This window comes from Anoplopoma fimbria, chromosome 10 (assembly GCF_027596085.1).
Source record: "Anoplopoma fimbria isolate UVic2021 breed Golden Eagle Sablefish chromosome 10, Afim_UVic_2022, whole genome shotgun sequence".
NCBI lineage: Eukaryota > Metazoa > Chordata > Actinopteri > Perciformes > Anoplopomatidae > Anoplopoma > Anoplopoma fimbria.
Genome location: NC_072458.1, coordinates 14788684 through 14808360, shown reverse-complemented (window position 1 = coordinate 14808360; position 19677 = coordinate 14788684). Strand labels below are relative to the sequence as shown.

The window sequence follows — 19677 nt, the reverse complement described above, 5'->3', positions numbered from 1 at the left end:
TCGCTCATTAAGGATCCAAGAGAGAAAGAGAAAGAGAACGGACGAGGACAGACCTTAGCCCCGTTTGCCTGGGATTACTTCTTCTTAGACGCACTGGTGTGGACAAAGCAGAAGCAGAAACACACTTCAGTCCAGCTCCCTACCTCGGCCCAGGCTTGTGTTTTTTGTTTTCCCCTTGACTGCATTGGGAGCTACAGTACTTGCCGTGTGGTGGCCATGGGGCTGGCCAGCAGAGCTGTGGGGACGCTGGGGGTCTCGAGAGAGGCACAGCTCCCCTCTCTCTGGAGGATAGCGCTGCTCTTCCTCTCCATCTGGGAGATGGATGCACAAACCGCAGTGGAATCTAAACCCCTGTACATCTGGCAAACAGGTACGGTCCACCCTCTTTACTATTTCACCACCTGGGGTGCAGGGGGGGGGTCTTGCAGAGGCTGAGTTGGTGTATGGATGTCCCATCCACTGCTACTCTTGCAATAAATGCATGTGTAGTGTATGGCAGGGTGCAGGGAAGCTGGTGAACTTGCTCAAAGTGTTCTTCTTTATGTTTTTATAGGTTTTTTTTTGCATTGTATTGTATTCTACACATTTTATAACTTCATCAAACCTTCGTGCAAATGAAGAGAACCTTCATTAAAAGCAAAAGTTTCTTTTCACCGCCTCTTTTCTTGCAGACGTGCATGTGGCAGGTTGATGCATTGGAGCCATCTTGCTACTGTATAGTGTGGTAACATATTTACTGCAGTCCCTGAGGTGAATATCTCTTTGCCCCAGACTGGGGGTTTAGAGGAGCGGGCATGTGCTTGCTGTCTTTTGGCTGCGCTTCCCCCGTTCTGGACTGAGGCAGCTGGGACTCCTCGGCTGCCCTGCGCTGCTATTGACTCATTTATCACAGCTTGACATATAGTGCAATTGATGAGAAATGGCTTGTGCACAGCTGCATTTGGCTCTTTCCTGGGAGGGGGAACTACGAGCATGCTGTACACTCAGTTTTACACACAGCAGTATTTAAGTGCAGATGCAGATGTTTGATTTGTGGAAAAGTAACCCAGAATTTGATGTTGATTAGTTGAACAAGGGTTTTGTGACTACAGTAGCTCACAGTGTGGGCAGCTTTGCAGTTCAATACAAGGCTCATTGCTGCTGCTGTTTTGGGTGGTGCCTCTCACCGGCCGAGGCTCATTCACTGCGAGAGAGCAGCACATGGTCAGAAGGACACAATGCTGATGCATAGCCCAACGAGAGGAGTGAAGGAGTGGGAGGAGGGATGTGAACCCCCACACCCATCGGGACAGGGGTGCCCTTTGGATGCAGCTAGAGATCAATGTTTTCTTTCACTTCTTTCTAATCTCTCTCTGTTTTTCCCAATCAATGTACTGGTTTCACTGGGATCCTGCAACTCCCCTACCAGTGGGAGCTGATCAATGGGTATAGTCCTGACAATGCAGCTCAGCCTTTATGCGATCAATGGGGACTTAGGGTGGAGTCAAAAATGTAATCTATACTGGTTAATAATCTGTGTTTGTGAAATCCAGAATGTGCATGACATAATTACCTTAATGCTTTTATAGTCATATATCATCATATCCTTGTTTGTTTTGAATTTGGTATTTATTTTGGCAAATATGTAACAAGAAAGAAGTAATTTAACCGTCAATAATGTTTGTGTTGTATTTTGATAGGAGAAATACCGTGTGGGTGGACACTAAAAATAGTCTGCTATGTGTATTTTCCTATAACAATTGATGTTTCTGTCTAATTGTACAGACTTGGTTAAGTGTAAGCTTTAGAAAGTATTTAGTGTCAAAACCTACATTTCTAGCACCTCAATCCAAAATATCTTAAAAAATACATACAGGTCAACCTCGGTTTACATTCTCTGTTGTTGCACCTTAAATTATGATTGTTGTCCTCTTTTGGCATTATTGTTGTTTACCAGCTTCATTGCTCATACTGTGTAAAGGAATGGAAATCCCCTGGTATTATGTGCTGTACCTCCCACCGTGTTAAGGCAGGGGAGGAGATTATGGGTAGAGAAAGCAGAGCAGATTGGCCGTACAAAGTTAACCTACATACGGTATAGACGTGTTTATGTGTGTCTCCTCTTGGCTTATGTGCGTCGGCACTTGCCTCCCTGATGCTAGTTTGGCTAGCTGAGCGGACTGTGACACCGATGCTGAGATAAAAGCACGTGAACCATTTTTGAACGTTTGTGTGTTCTTGAATTTAAATTATATTTTTGGCATTTTTTTTTTCTCCTGGAGCCCCAATCCTTCCCCACGTGCTAAACACAACAACGCATGAAGCTTTCACTTCCACCTCAGCACCTTCTGTCTGGGAGGGAGGGGCGAGAGCAAAGAGGATGTCTGTTGACTCCTTAGAAAAGATCTTTGAACGTTTGTGTGTTCTTGAATTTAAATTATACTTTTGGCATTTTTTTTTTCTCCTGGAGCCCCAATCCTTCCCCACGTGCTAAACACAACAATGCATGAAGCTTTCACTTCCACCTCAGCACCTTCTGTCTGGGAGGGAGGGGCGAGAGCAAAGATGATGTCTGTTAGAAAAGAAGGTGTTTCAGGGGAGTGTGTAATATAGACATTGCAGTGAAGAATTGGCTTAACCCACACCCTTGGTACAGATGGGTGGCTGGAATTAGCCCAGTGGCTTCAAATAGGTTACTCCAGTGAGTAAAGCGGGGGTTGGGTTCTCAAGAGATTGCTGTTCCCAGCAATATTGCAGAAGTGCCAAGGAAAAGAGTCGGTTTCACTAAATGCTTGAAGGAAATATTAGTATTTAATCCATTTAATCATCCCGTGTGGACCTCTACCAAGAATTAAGTGTAACCAGGCCAAAAATGCTGAATGAGACAAACAATAAGTCATGTGTGTCACATTAATCCTCTACACTACCTACATGTATGGAATTTTGTAGTGATGTGTAATCTGGCACTGTGTGCCACTAATGTCTTTTGGCAGCAGACCTGCTGGTACTGTCTCAGTGTTTGGAGCACAGAAGCCACGGACAGAAGGTTGGGGGATTAGATTCCTGTTCCTCTCTGAGTGGAGATTGCAGGTTGATCTCTTGGGGTTTGTCACACTGTCAGCTAGACTGTAGAATGGAGCATCTATGTTTGTGCATTTTGGTATTTTCAATTTTGCAGCATAAGGGGCCAATGACACCGAGACGCGTTGCTAGGAACGCATCACTCCAAAACCAGTGTTTTGGACGCTCCTCTCTTGCGCCGCATCCTGCGGTTTTCAGGTCGCTTATAGAAGTGCATAAATATTAAAATATTAAGACTTTTGTGCACCAGTAAACTCATCACTCAATAACAAATGAGGGCATATTCACAGCTAATATTTCATAGCATTAATGATGGATGTCAGCAACAACAGGAAGGTGTGTCCAATCATTTTTAGTGAGGGCTGACACATTGGCGAAACACTTCTGTTGTTGAGAATGGAGGTTTTCATTGCTGATAGACAGAGGGTAAATACTCAGTTTAATCATCAGCAAAACATGATGAGCGGATGTTAAACTGAATGTGCATTTCTCTGGCATACTGGCAGCAGGTGGCGGCTTAGGTGGATGGCGGGTGGTTGATCGCTCCATGTCACATCATATCTTTGCACCCCAGACGCCAACACTGCGGTGTCCGGTGCTGAAACAGGGGGCCGGTTGTTCAGTGTCACTGATGCAGAGAACATGGCTAGGTTCAAACATTGGTAAAGCAAATTATATTTAGTCACAGAGCTATAAAGAAACACATCTCACTGATAAGTGGAATAAGAAATGATCTGTTGTAAACTCATTTAACAATCCCAGTTTACAGTTCAACTTCATGCTTCAGCTTTAATGTGCTGTACTTTCTTCTGTTTTATTGCAAAGATATTTATTTTAAATCCACTTTAAACAGCACAGGGAATGAAATCTGCTTGAGTTTGCTTTAACCTATCATTATGAAAGAAGTGTTAAAGGATAAATGTCATGGCTATAAAATAATAACACTGTTTGCGTTTAGGCTGGTTTGCTAGCCTTGCTTTCACTATGTAACTCTTCAAACTCTTTCTTGCCCCCCACATTGTCAGCGATTTCATTGCAGAAATGCAATCGATTGCATTACAAATTTATTTGTCTTAAGACAAGTTAAGCCATTCAAAGCCAATTTTGAACTACAAATTCAAAGTTCCAAGTGTCTTGTCTTTCACGTTGATTTTATATAAAAATAAAAATAGGTAAGCATCATATTGATCTGTTCAGTGCAATCCCTCACCCTTCAGCACCACCACTACCAGCATCCACCACGAGACTTGACACTTCTTGGTACAGTTCAGGACAACAAAAGTCTTTGCAGAGCCGAGCAAGCTGGGGCAACGGCTGATGGTAATTAGTGGGGCAGTTCCTCTGTAAGGACCCAGTCAGCTTCAGAAAGACCTAATGAATGGAGGCCATTTAGGCCTGTTTAAACCTCACACACACACACAAAGAACAACACAGTGTCTCTGTATTGTCCTCATGCAGCGTGCGGCTCTGTTTAGCCCCTCTGCCGCAGATGCTTATGTCCATGTGGTGCACAAAAGGAAGAAGAGGCTTCACCTCAAGTCACATGACCCACTCTTTGTTCTTCCTCCTCTTTCCCCAAAGGACCCCCCCCAGCCCCAACACACTGTCACCGCCCTCTCCCTCTCTCATAGTGACCTTTAACCTCTGGGCTGAGAGGGGTCTCGTGAGGGTATCAACAGTGAACAGGAGGCGGGTGTGGAGGGGGAAATACGGCAGCCTCTGTAGATCAAGTGTCAAGTGCTTTATTCAGCCATTTACACCAGTCAAAAATAATAAGCTGCTGGTGAAGTGGAGGTGGACTGATTTAGGTTTCTACAGGTGACAGTGATACCAATACTCAAGGTGCCAGTTATGTGTATGTTTAAAGCTGAACTGATCAATATTTTTATGGCTGTAAGAAATGTCTTTTTTGTTTACATTCAAAGCTTCAATTTGGGTTTGGGATGATTCCTTCCGTCATTAATCATCATCTTAAAAAAAAAAGAATAATTATAGTCCCCAGTTTGAACAAAGCAATTCTTCAGATTAAATAAGTAAGTTTTTATTTTGATGGATCAACTTTCTTTAATGAATATAACCCCTCAGTTATTATGAACTCTATTTCCGTGAACCCGTGATATTTTTAGTTGGCTTACCAGAACCCGCCGACATCACTTTCACACAGCCAATCTAGTTCTATAAATAGTATAATACTAATAATATTAGTGTAGCCTATTCTAGAAATACCAGCTTTATACACAAAGTACTCATGTAAAAAAAAAAAAATCAAATCTTTAAACTATTTGTTACGTCCTAATATTTTTATATGAACAATAGCTCAATTTACTTTGTGTAATATGAAAGGAGTAGTTTGCGCTGACAAACCCAAAGAGAATTACAACCAACTATGCAAACTTGAATCATTGTATACCTTATTGCTTTGGTTTTCTTGACCACATTTCTATTATGTTGTTCAGTCTCACCTCTCCTTTTTGGTGAAAACTTGTTTACAGTACCACATTTTACAGTCAAAATTCTCTGATTCCAACTTCATGAATGTCAGTATTTTACGTTTTTTTACTCCTCTATGACAGTTAACTGATTATCTTTGAGTAGTGGTCAAAAAAAGAAATTTGAGGACGTCATCTTGTGCTTTGAGAAACACTGATTACCATTTACTGACATTTTATAGACCCAACAATTAATGGAAAAAATAAATTGCTGATCATTAGAAATGCCAATACTTGTTACTGTACATACATACAGACAGTGACCGCTGTTCGAATCCCATGTCAGTCCGCAGTGGTTTCTTTGGTTTTAGCTTACAATAAAGTTGCTTTTATTCCAGTGCAGTTGACTTTCATTTTCAGCTCAAAGTTTGATTACTTTTCCCATCGCTGCTATTTAAAAATTGTTGATTCATACTAAAAGGTTTTCATGTGTTAAGCATTTTCCAAACTGATTAAGACCCAGGAGTCTTGGATGTATCAGTGACTAGCTTGCCTTATTAGATGATGTCTTACAACTCGTTGTAAAACCTATCAATCTTCTCATTTCACTGTGGAAGCAAACAACCGTGTTTCCTAAAATGTCCGACGGTACTGGAACTTGATGTGATAAGCAGCATGTGCAGCTTCAGGGGATGAAAACCTGTTTCTTTTTTTTTTCAGCGCTTCTGATGTTGAGAACCCCTTTCAATGAAAACATATGGATGTTCACAAGTGATTAAAAGGCGTTTTTTTTGTGTTGAACAGACACTTGAGTGTGAGATTGGCCTGTGCAGATGGAGCTGGAGGAGTGCTATCAAGGCATAGAGGAGGCGGGTGAAATTATTTCTGTTTTCCCTTGGATTCATCAAGTGCCAAATTGCAGCCATTATTATGTGTTGGCTTGAAGAAACTGTATCCAGCTGTTCCATTCTGACTGGCAGGCCATCCCAGGTGGAGGAGGGGTGTGTGTGTCTCACACTCACAAACACAGGTGCACGTACACACCACCACTCCACTGAACTCGGTGCTGTGTCTTTGTCATTATCTCAGCCGTCTGCTGTCTCTAACCATCCCTGTAATCCCCATTAACATTAACACACTCGTATTCCTGCTTTTTCTTACTTCACACGTAAAAATAGAATTTATAATCAGGTAGTTTAGCATCTTAACGCCCTCACAAAAGCTGAGTCTCGCACCCACCTCCTTGCTACTTTATGCTATTTCTTTTATTTCTCACTCACACAAATAGCTACAGTAACACCCATTCACATCCACACACACACAGGGATGGGCTTTGGGCCCGAGTGTGTGCATGTGTGCGCTGTGTGCCTCATTACTCTTAGTGAGAGGGTTGACAGTGGGGGAGGAGTGTTGCTGTCAGTATCCCACCTGCAGGCAGTGGTCACGGGAGGCTGAGTAATTACATGGGAGTGGGGTTTGTTCGTCCGGGTGCGACTCCACTGCATGGCTGCCACCTTGTCGGTTAACTGACAAGAGGCCAGTGCAGACAAAAAACACACTCAGGTTTGACTGATAAATGGGTTTACAGATGTATGGGGCTGACACTGGCCAGGTATTAACACAATGAAATGTGTTGGGAGTGGCTGGCAGTCCCTAGAGGCCTTAGTGTTCAATACATCCACAATATGAAAGTGTTGATCAACAACACAGTCTAAATTAAAGAACGTCTATAATTGGAGGTTTTCACACTGTGGGGTTGAAAGTGAAAAGTTGGTCACGTGGATGCACTAGAAGGAATTCAAATAAACATGGTTGATCCTCTGCGGAGCATTAACTTAGCTCAGCAAATTTGAAGGAAAGCGGTTAGGGTATCAGCTATTGGCCCTATTGCTGGAACGAAAGAAACACTCGGGAAGAAACAAATAGGAGCCAACTCTGTAATCATGAATATACACAGCAAATTTATTGAAAATGTGGCCATTATTTTTGAGTACCTTGTTATGGATCACAGTGGTCATGGGTACATTTCTACAGACTGCTACTGCGTCAAACTGTCGGAGCTACCATGCAGCCCACACTGTCACTAACTGCACTCACTGCATAAATATCACAAAAAACGTAAAAAAGAAAAAGCGATTTCAGAGAGAAAAGGCTCTACACTATGCATTTGAAGGATATAACCAGGATGTCGAACAGTTTCAAGTTGAAAACAGGCTGAAAAGATAAAGATAGAAGCTATAGTATACAGATCACAATGTGAAAGAGAACCACCACATCACCTGTCAATTGTGACAGAAGACAATAAAATTAGGAGCCAACACTGTTCCTGTAAAGCCAGGTAAGTCTTTATTCACTGTTACAGTCTGTAAAAAGCAAAGGCAGCATGTGTGTTCATTCAGTGTACCTTCAGTAGCTGGCTTATAGACGTGCTAACACTGGTTAATGACATGCTAACATACTTTGCTAATGTAAGCTTTTACATAGAAACTTTTTCGTTTAACCATTATTAGCTCCAAATCCACAGAACCAGCCTGAAAAAGGAGATGATCTGAAATGATTGCATGAGCTGCATGGTTGTCGGACCCTGGTCAAAGCTGGCTGATGCTATGCTAGGATTGGCCAGTCTTCATTTTAGGGGTGGGAATTAGTAAAGGGTTAATTTGGCCTAACTGTGTCATTAAAGGAAATGCCAGGGAAATCAACAACATCCTTAGGGATCATCCTCTTGCAGCAGGGAAATCAACAACATCCTTAGGGATCATCCTCTTGCAGCCATGAACATATACAGCACATTTTGTGGTAATCTGGCCAGAAGTAGCTGGCCACCCACAGTAGCTGCACGAAGCTGAAAACTGTAAACTATGACCTTAGTCTTCAGAGTCATTGGTCTCCAGCCCTATCCAAATCTATCATGTATCACCATCCAAACACAGTATGATGTTGTCTTTACCATAAAATGGCAGACCTACTCATGAAAAGAGAGGTAAGAATGGAGGTATGTGTAGCATGTGGTGGTGGACAAGAGGTAGCACTGTTGAATGCCAAGCAACTGTTTGTGTGTTGGTGCAGCCAGTGGTCCAGAACAATAGCAGTCCAACTAACCACATTACAGTGATTAGTGATGTCTTCCTGCTCTCAGATAAACCCATGTTTCCCTCTGGCTTACTCATGCTCCCTATGTGGCTTGATTAGCCCTGGGAAACGTGCCGGGGGATTGGCCTAAGCAGCATAATGAGCTTTTCATCAACCTGCTTTTTCCTTTCCATGCCATCCTCTATTAGCGCTCACCTTCAGCTAAACTCACCTCAAGGATTCAAGGATAATTTATTGTCATTATACAACACGGAAGTACAACAAAATGCAGTTGTAGCCCCTTTGTAACACAGCAAACACATGACAAACAAAACAGAAATAGTAGTACATACCTGTAGTGTTTTTTTTAAAATTTGCATCATAAGGAATGCAAACAGCAGCAACTAAACAATTCTCTGGGCAGATTATATGGCCGTCATCTTAACATTAAACATTGGACATCAGCTTTAAATGTGTTCAAACACCAAGCATCATGATGTAACCACAGAGTCAACCCCATCTTGTCCCACCGGAGTCCTGCTCTTCAAGCTTCAAGGGCAGCTTCATCTGGGATACCGTGATGGAACCAGGTCTCTGTAAAGATGTGGGCCCAACAGTCACTGACCTCCTGATGCTGGGTTTGCCTTAAGTCTTATTTCACCAATATTATTTTCCTGCGATAGATATGATAAATCTGAGTGCATGGGCTTACATGCTAACAAAATGCATCTGTTCTACATTCATGTTCACATGTTTTCTGTGCTTGTGCTGACCTCCTGTTAAATGCAAACGTCTAAACAGAAACCTCATCCTAACTATCAAATTAACCTTAAATCATAGCCCTTAAGTTGTGTTTCAGACCAGAGCCATAGCTATCATTAAGGACAATTAGGCTATGTCCTCAAATTCCATTTTTCTTCTGGATATTTGCAGGGTTTTACTAAAATGGGGGGGCTTCTATGCAATTAAAATGTATGCCAACCTGCTAAATGGATCATTATTAAATAAAAAAGGTTTTGCCTGAATAGAATGAGGTGTAGTTTGAAAAGGAAGTTTAATGATACCCAGCCCTACAAGGGACTGTTGAGTGTTGCTGCTGCTTTGAAACGGCATGTAGACTATCACGTTGGGAAAGAAAATGTATTTAAATCATGTAAAACCAAAAAATAGCACATTTACAATGATTATATTGTATAACTCAGACCATGAACCCAGGACCAACCACCTGTTTGTTAGTGCCTTGGTTAGGCATGATTAATTAATAGGAGATACGGTTTCCACCACACCAACACACCAGAGTGTACTGGCCAACATTCTCTGTTAGACATTATTATTATTTTTTTTTGTAAGTTTCCTTTGTCACCTCTTGTGTGCACAGTGTCGATCACCATGATTTAATTTGGGTTAATAGGGGAAAGCCACAGCCTCTCATTTAGTGGTAATGGGGCTTAGCCACATGATGTAATGGCTTTGATGATGGTGTCATGCATTTGCGTGCCATCAGACTTAGACACATTAGTGTTACTCTGAATAGTATCTCTACACTAAGAGGCTATGCTGGCAGAACCTCAGTGACACATACACGGATATGGTGGATACTAGTACTATTTTAGTTCTGTGTGATGTGTTATAAATAGCCAAAGAGCTGACACAAGCAGAGACTCACCTCTGGCAGTGAAAACTGTGTAGCTAGGATGGAGCACAAACACACACAGATTAAGAGTGAGAGCGAAGTAAAACACTGGTGATGATTTTGATGCCCACAGTAGATTATAGAATATCCCATTTCCATGGAGAGGAAATCTACAATGTTTTTATTTAGTAGGAAACTATGTTTCATCCTGCCAACACGTCCGACAAAGTGGGAGGAAATATGTTAGCTTATCGTGCCAATAAAGACTTGCAGTAAATCTCAAGGTTCATTTGGTCCATGGAAGGATTAAACTGGATTTCCATGAAATTCTTTTTGGATATTCTTGATCCCTCATTTGTCAAAAGTTCCAATATGGTACTCGAGCGGAGCACTAAATCTTACAAACTGTTCATATAAGGTCAAAAAGGGTTGACTTAAATAATTATTAATTTACCAATTGATTGGTAAGAACACTTACATGGAGATGAACCCTTCAGATTATTGACTCTTGACCTTTTTCGCTAATGCCATGGTATTAAGGTAAAGTAAAAAGATGTTCTTTAACAACACTTCTGACAAGAAATTTTGGAAATCTCTCAACCTTCATTCTCTTTAAATTTGTGGTGGATATTCATGGTGCAGAGTGGATGAGTCCGAATGTTTTAAGAGACTCCCTTAACCATTTATATAGGAGAAATAGAATTAACCCTTTCTAGCTCCGTCATTTCCGTCATTTCCTCATTCTCCACCATCAGGACAAAGGTCTACTTTGTACACAATGACTTCTTATAATATGATTGTCAGATTGCTGTTTGATTTACTTCATACTCCCAAGTGGACCAACTGCATGAGCTTTCCTTCAGTGCCGCCATCAGTGCAAACTGTGCACATTCTCCATTAAGAGCATAACTCGCCAACATTTTGGTATTGTGGTGTGTCATGAACACTGTATTGCAACCTCCAGGGGTTTTGGACTTCTAATCTTGTTTTGAATTGGATTCAATTAGTTAAATTGAGAGTGAGAAACAGAGAGACAGGTGGAAATATATATTCTATGAGATGTGAAATATTTCCTCTCTATTCCAGCAAACACCATAGAAATTCGCATAAATAGCAACACTTTAACCGCAGTCATCATTGTATTATTCATCAGGTCTTGGAGGCAGCGGCTCCCTGGAAGACGCAAACACAGTCATCCTCGGTCTAATGAGGCCCTGAGGAGGCCACTGAAGTCAAAACACAGCCAGAGCCCAGCAAGTGAACTATCTTTTTCACGGTCGAAAGAGACACACTAACCCGTTAATAAATGATCCTCCAATAGTAAAACTAAAAGGAAGAGACACACTCTCCCTACTGAATGAGAGGTTAAATTCAGGTCCCAAGTCACCGTATTAAATATGTACTGGCACTGTGTCACACCAGTGCCACTCCATATCTTTCTCGCTTAATCTCACCATTCACTGATGGTGCATCAGATCGGCTAACTGAGATGAGAACTTGACGTTTTCTGAAAAAGGGAAGCGCATAGATTGTTTACAGCGGATGAGATTAATGGGAATCTTGGTAGAACCATTTATGATAATTGTGTTGACAAATGATTGACATTTTAAAATTTATCATTGATTGAAAATCTTTACATTTAGACAATTAAAGCAAATTTTTTATACTAAAAGAGTTTGAAATGTAAGCACCTCTCTCTGATTATGATGGACTGAACAAGAACTGTTTGCATCTTTTCAGTTTGTGCAAATTCTGGAAAATATACAGCATTCATTTGTTTTAATTATATCAGTGCACATATACAATTTATTCAGAAAATGTATTATTTTCTTGTTTGCTCAGTTTTCTGCTGGGTTCTGTTTAGGGGAACAGGGTGAAATTGGCTGAAAAGAGCTTATTTAATATTTCTACTACATTATAATCTGGCGAATCTCATATGAGTCAGTATATGAGTGTGAGAAGAAGGGCAGGCTTTTTTGGCCAATCTTTAGTTCTTTTTTCTTTTTTTTTTTTAAAGCATTTCAGATAAACATTGGGAAGATTATTTTTATATGACAGTTCTGCATTTAGCCTTTGGAGTGCTACAGGGTGGAGGCGGATTAAATGTCCATGCAAAAACATTCTGCCACCAACAGAAATGTAAGATGCAAGACTAAAATATACTGGATCCACATCTGCATCAGATGGTGTAGCTTAGAGGATTTAACAGAACCTGGCTGTCGGGAATTGATTAGCTCCTCCTTACTACTTCATTTAGCGCTGGCAAGTTACATCCTACTGTTTGAATGCATTAAACTCTCCTGGCAATAGTGCAGTCCAAGACTAACTGCTTTCCACTTGTTTCTTTTAAAAAGGCTGGCGATCTCCATAGCAATGATCACATTGACAAAAGTTAAGTTTGCATATTGGTTTGTTTATCAGTCAATAAAGGCATAAACAGCAGCCATACTCATTATGTTCATGGTATTGCTGTGTGAACTGAAACCCCTGCTATTTTGTCTGACAATCGATGTTGCATTTCAGGTGTATGAAGTCTTATTTAGTGGGCATTCTCTTTATTTCAGGGGAGGCGGCCCACAGCGAGCACCACGGAAACCCTGACACAGTGTTTATACACTGTCCTGGAGACTTTTTTCTTTCTGTGTTGAGAAACATCACCGTTGTTTCTAAAATTAGGCCAAAACCAGCCCTATCTCTAAACAGGATGTAGACTGTTTTTAAATGTCCAGCTGAGCCTCAGTTAGCCTACTAACACCACAGGGAGTGACATCATCAAATGGGTTGGAGTCAGCTTTGCAGCTGCAGTTAAATTCACACAAATATATTTAATAACAGAAGAGCATTTAGCAGAGAGTGATCAGGCTTATCGAGTGTTCTCGTATAACTGGGTCACAGCGGCCAATCGGGAGTGGATAGGGAGCTCTGCAGGGAGCTTTAAACTGTGCCTCTGACCTTCATTAACGGATAGACGCGTTTCCTGGTAATTACTGAGAGATCAGTCTAGTCATCATCCAAACCAGCAAGAACTTTGCAACACAAGTTCCTGTCCAATAATAAACACAACCGGGTGAATTGAGTACAGAATGCTCGAGGCATGTGTTAATGAATGCAAAGTGAGAAAATCACAGCAACTCTCTGACAACTGCATCTATATAAAAGAACATTAACAGGAACAATATGTGCAAAAAAAGTGAGCAAAGTGTTTCTATCAGTGGGAACAAAGCTTTATTTATTTTTCAGTCTCATATTGAAAGCAACATTCAGGCAGCATTTTTTTCTTCCTCGGCCACAAATGCTCTTCTCTTTTATCACCTGAACACAAAATTCAGTGTATAATTAGGATACAGATGGTCCTCAAATTATAGACAAAAATAGTGTCTTAAAGGGACAGTTTGGGTGTTTTGAAGTGGGGTTGTATGAAGTGGTTATCAATAGTCAGTGTATTGTCCAAGCACAGGAGCACCGTAACGTGCTGCTGTGGACGGGTGCAGAAAACCTGTTTTAGACGTGTAAAAGAAATCACACCTGAAAAATCAGTACCAGCTACTGAAGCTGTAGTCTATGCTCTCACCAAAGACTCCATTGAAAAAATCAGTAATTTTGCCTGGCAGAATAAGGGATCTGCTTGTCTACTGCTGTCTTAATTGGTTAGTTGTTTCTGTTATTGTGAGACTGGTAACTTTTAATTCATCCATGTCACACACTTGTGTGTATGTATACCATGTAGCTCCCAAATCTCATCATGTAGCATAGGTTGAGTGTTGGTGGTCTTTACTTCATGTCTTTGTACCTTTTTTCTCTGTGACCTGAACTAGTTAATGACCTAGAAATTGCTGTCTGGGCCACGGCAGAGAACAACAGTACATTTCTTTATTAGTGGATGAGATCCGGCCAATTCATCTGCTAGGGTTACTCCTGTACTTCTTATACATCAATTCTTAAGTGCCACTACAGTTGTTCACACAACCGCTGTTCCTTCAGAGCACATGGAAAGAGATGTAACTGGAAAAAAGACAAACTTTGCAGATAAAGAGGTTGGTTTCATTTGTGTGGTTTTTCATCTGCAGGTGTCTACAGGGTCTGGAGTTAAGTGAGTTACAGGCACCGGTCGATTCATCATACTTATGGCAGTCACTGAGCCGTACTCCCTGAAGGAATGCTCCTTCAAATCATCCTCCTCCTTCTCCTCCACACAACGCACCATTTCCCAAAACCTAGCGGCCGCCCTCTGCCACCTCTGCCACCATCAGGTTCACAAAGTACAGCACTCACCGTTTGGCGGCTCTGTATGGACCTGTTGCCTCATAACTGTGTTGACAGCAAATGCAAAAACAATGATGAACTTTTTCTATGCTGGATTTGTGTTTTCTGCTTTTCAATTTGCAACAGATCTTTACTTTTGCTCTGTATGGTATAGATAGGAAACATGAAGGAAGTGGTAAAAGGTCATTGTTGAAGAATCTGGGTTGAAGGTCCACTTACTAGCTTTTTCTGCAATCCACAAAGTGGTATACAAAGTGGTACACAAAGTGTCCACTGGCTCTAATGCAGTGAAAGCTGCATGGATTAAAATGAGGGCGTATCTGTTGCGAGACTTGCGAGTGAAAAACAATGCATCTGATAAGCTGGAGGTCTAGATGGGGGGTGTTTGTTCAGTAAAACATTACAGCAGTGGCTGTAACAGACACACCTTTTTATATTTTGGAAAGGAGCCACAGTAAAATCCTTTATTATAAAGTAATGGCCATGCTTAAACCCCCAGACACTGCTGGTATAAATATGCATGGAGGTATTACAGATTATTGAATGTTTCTTACAAAAACTTTGATGCTTTGAGAGGATTTGAGGACCAGGTAATATGCACTTCTGCTCCTTATTTACAGGCGTATTTGGTCTGCTTTAGAGCTCTGATGAAGTCAGTTGAATTACTCATAAACTGACATCTTATTTACAAATAGTCTGCAATCCTTGCCAGTGCAATTATTTTTAAAATGGCTCACATTTGATCCTGTTTCACCCATTTTCTAATGCCTACTCACTAGTATGTGTGTGGAGCTCATGCACACTCTGTTCAGCTGTCCTGATACAACATGTCACCAAACCTTTTTGGAGATATGGCTCCATTAATGTGGCCTTTGATGATATAGTTCTATAAAAACTAACATTAGATCATTTTATAATTGTTTTATTATCATTATAATAATCATAGGTATTCAGTGGAATACATAATGAAGGTGACAATTGTTTTGGCAGATTGGGATAAATTGCTTTAAGAACAGAAAATAACACAATGACAAGCCAAGTAAAGTGAAATTATGCAAAGGATCACGTAAACACGTGTAGATATTTACACTATATTTACATGATATAGACCCTGTATTTCACACAAGCTGACCGTTCTGTCAGCATAGAGGTTCCATAGGTTAGAAGCACAAGTTGTGTGTGTTTTCATCAGCCACACCGTGTATCAACGCCGCTTTATCATACTTACATTCCAGCTTTATGGTCCTCATTGGCTTGTGCCTGAGAGCCAGCATTGTATCTGCACACTCTGCCAGACCTCCCTACCTATTAAACTGCACTACACTGTGTCGGATGGCTGAGCTGTGTGTGTGTGTGTGTGTGTTTTGTCTTTGTGTGTCGGCACTGGCATTCCCTCATGTGTCTGTTTCGCACCACTGGCCAGAAAAATGAAATGGTCCACATGCTGCACTGACACATTGACACACACTCACGCAAGAACAAATCACATCCCACCAACACACACATCGGCAAACTGTTTCTCCCGTCTCTTATTGTTACATAAACACACACACATTCGCATCATTAAGGCTCTGTTTCTGTCTTGCCCTTCATAACCTCGCTGCTACAGAAAATTATTCTTTCCACTTCATCATTTACTGCCAGTGCATTAAACAAAATGTCACAGGCTGACAAGTTCTCCTCCTCCTCAATAGCTGTAATTTGCTTGCCACTTAAGGGGCTAATGGCAAGCAAATATGGCAGTAGGAATTGGTAAGTGTTGGTGTCTGGCTTGCACTAAACAAAAAGGGCAAGAGGTCGGGCAGAAGCGTTTTTGCCTGAACGTGTTGCCATGACATAAGGCTCAGACAGGAACAAGAGGAGGAGGCACAGTTCAGTGTGTTTGTTACGCTGCTTAAACTGTTAACAGTCTTCTTATCTGTGATGCACTTGAGATGACTGCTATAAAATCATAATGCATGCAGTCTCTTCATTTGGCTGTCCTCCACATAGTTAACACTGTAGATACACACAGAGCTGCACTGCAAGACAGCCAATAAATGCCGTAGATTTAGCCCAACAGCAAACAAAATCCATCCAAATTTGATATTTTCACAAGATTCTTTATGTTTCTAATGATCTGTAGTGACGCCCGCCATGATAGCTTTCTTTCTGATGACATACTTTGCCACCATTAACAGACTATATAAATGTACAGGTTAATGACTCACTAATCCTTACAGTCATAAAGACAGACTAGTGCATCTCTAGAGAGGCAGCTCTGGAACCAGTATTTACCTTTGAGGGAATTAACTGTGTAGTCTTTGTCAGAGCTTGGCGGTAGAGGCTATGCATGGCTTTAATCCTCCAGTAAATAGTTATTTCAACTCAGATAGTATTGGTCATGTTTGATGCTGTCTGGAGTTAAGGACGCCCTGCGATAGTCTGGAGACCTGTCCAGGGTGAACTCTGCCTTCGCCCAATGACAGTTGGGATCAGCGGTTACAGATAATGAGTGAATAAATTAATGGAGAGAAGGACCATATGAATATACAGCGGGTAAAATAAGTATTGAACACGTCACCATTTTTCTCAGTAAATATATTTCTAAAGGTGCTATTGACATGAAATTTTCACCAGATATCAGTAACAACCCAAGAAACCCATACATCAGGGAGGGACACAGTGTGTACATTATGACACTATTTGACCATTTCTGATCTGATGGTGGCGAAGGTTAAAATAACGTCTTGGTTAAGGAAAGGTGGTGGTTCTGTTAAAGAAACAATACTATATAGACTGTTTGCAGGACACACAATACAAACTGCAGTCTCCAGTGTCACAGTCAGACATTTATCCTACCAACCACGCTCTCTAACCTTCTCCCTAAAGAGCAGCACACCAGCAGAAAAAAACTCACAACCACTGGTCTCATGGAAGCACTGGCAGCATCTTGATGCATATCCTTATGGGTTACTCCATGATAAATCATTGGGCAAGACCTAACCTTAATAAAGTGCTTGTGCCTAAACAAAATCATAAAAAACATGAATTATTCTTATTAGTCTGTATGATGGGTTCGGTGGCCAATGGCTACTAGCCATTGAGACCAGGGAGTAGAAAAGCAGGCAGAGGCATTAAAGCAGTAAAGCAGCTTACAGTGACACAGCACAGGGCAGCTGGACATTAACCTTCACATGTCATCCCTGCAGGGTCACTGGCCGGTTTGTCACATCCTGCCTGGGAGAGCAGCTGTCTGGACCCTGCTGTGGTAGTCTCTATTCAAACATTTCTTTGGGACCAATAAATATATATATATATATATATATATATAAATACTCACCAGCCACTTTATTAGGTACACCTTGCTAGTACCGGGTTGGACCCCCTTTTGCATTCAGAACTGCCTTAATTCTTTGTAGCATAGATTCAACAAGGTGTTGGAAACATTCCTCAGAGATTTTGGTCCATATTGACATGATAGCATCATGCAGTTGCTGCAGATTTGTCGGCTGCACATCCATGATGCGAATCTCCCGTTCCACCACATCCCAAAGGTGCTCTATTGGATTGAGATCTGGTGACTGTGGAGGCCATTGGAGTACAGTGAACTCATTGTCATGTTCAAGAAACCAGTTTGAGATGATGTGAGCTTTGTGACATGGTGCATTATCCTGCTGGAAGTAGCCATCAGAAGATGGGTACACTGTGGTCATAAAGGGATGGACATGGTCAGCAACAATACTCAGGTAGGCCGTGGCGTTTAAACGATGCTCAATTGGTACTAAGGGGCCCAAAGTGTGGCAAGAAAATATCCCCCACACCTTTACACCACCACAGCCAGCCTGAACCGTTGATACAAGGCAGGATGGATCCATGCTTTCATGTTGTTTACGCCAAATTCTGACCCTACCATCTGAATGTCACAGATTTAATCGAGACTCATCAGACCAGGCAATGTTTTTCCAATCTTCTATTGTCCAATTTTGGTGAGCCTGTGCGAATTGTAATCTCAGTATCCTGTTCTTAGCTGACAGGAGTGGCACCCGGTTTGGACGTGTTGTGCGTTCAGAGATGGTATTCTGCATACCTTGGTTGTAACGAGTGGTTATTTGAGTTACTGTTGCCTTTCTATCATCTCAAACCACTCTGCCCATTCTCCTCTGACCTCTGACATCAACAAGGCATTTTCGTCCACACAACTGCCTATATATATATATATATATATATATATATATATATATATATATATATATAGAGAGAGAGAGAGAGAGAGAGAGAGAGAGAGAGAGAGAGAGAGAGTTTGTTTTGCTTTACACCCACTTGGATCCATACCAAACATACTTTTTCTGAAATATCACATTCCCTTTGGTCTGTATCATGCAAATCTGATACAGTTCTATATATGGAGAATCCCATCTATCAATAGCTACAGAAGCACTACAATAGATGTGTGTTTTCTCTCTTGATGTCACACAGTTATTGCTACGGATAGTCACGGCCCCAGAAGATAACAGGTCAAATGTCAAGCGTGTACACAACAAAGACTAATATTTAATAGGTATTGTAGAATAGAGCGCTGCAGTGATGACATATTTTTTAGGCCACGCCAGAAGTTAGCATCGCACTGGTTCCCTCTACAAAAAGCCAACGGAATTTTTCCACTGGATTTCAGAAGTAAAAAGTCAAAAGCTAACAATAAGTTATAAACAAACTACACCAAGACAACATGACATCATGTCACCACCACTAAGTTAAAGACAGACTAGTGTTCGGTGTCATTTAGTCTCATTTAGATAATTTTTAGCAACTGCCTTTTTTAAGACACGTAAAAGCTACAAAATCTAGTATTTAGTGACTTCTTTTATTTCCTAGAACACAACGTTATAAGTCCTTTAGCTTGTGTACAATGACAACCTAGGCCTATAAAAGACAAATATGAACTTTTACCAAACTATTTTATCCCGGATGAAAAGCCCTTATTTTAATTCTAACACGTATTTAATTCTAACTTTCAATGGTGTCCCTTTTTTTTTTAATTTTTTTTACTACTTATCATTATTTATCATTATTTAGTTATTTTCCACCTTTTTATTCAATTTGGCGTAAACCACATTCACGTCTCATGAAGTATGCGGCTACCTATCTATTTTTTGACCATCACATATTCTCTATAATCCAACAACCAATTTGAGTTGTCCTAGAATTACACAGATGTAAATCTTCTAAATGTTGAATGAA

The 19677-nt window shown here is 41.0% G+C and overlaps 1 protein-coding gene across 1 annotated transcript in view; it reads left to right on the top strand.

Annotated features, from left to right (window-relative positions):
* The first annotated feature begins 216 nt into the window (after positions 1-216).
* The window catches only part of thsd7aa (thrombospondin, type I, domain containing 7Aa), a 148211-nt gene continuing 128750 nt past the window's right edge, over positions 217-19677 (top strand). The window contains exon 1 of the mRNA XM_054605990.1: positions 217-370. Within this exon, the coding sequence (XP_054461965.1) occupies positions 217-370 (154 nt within the window). The remainder of the gene's footprint in view (positions 371-19677) is intronic.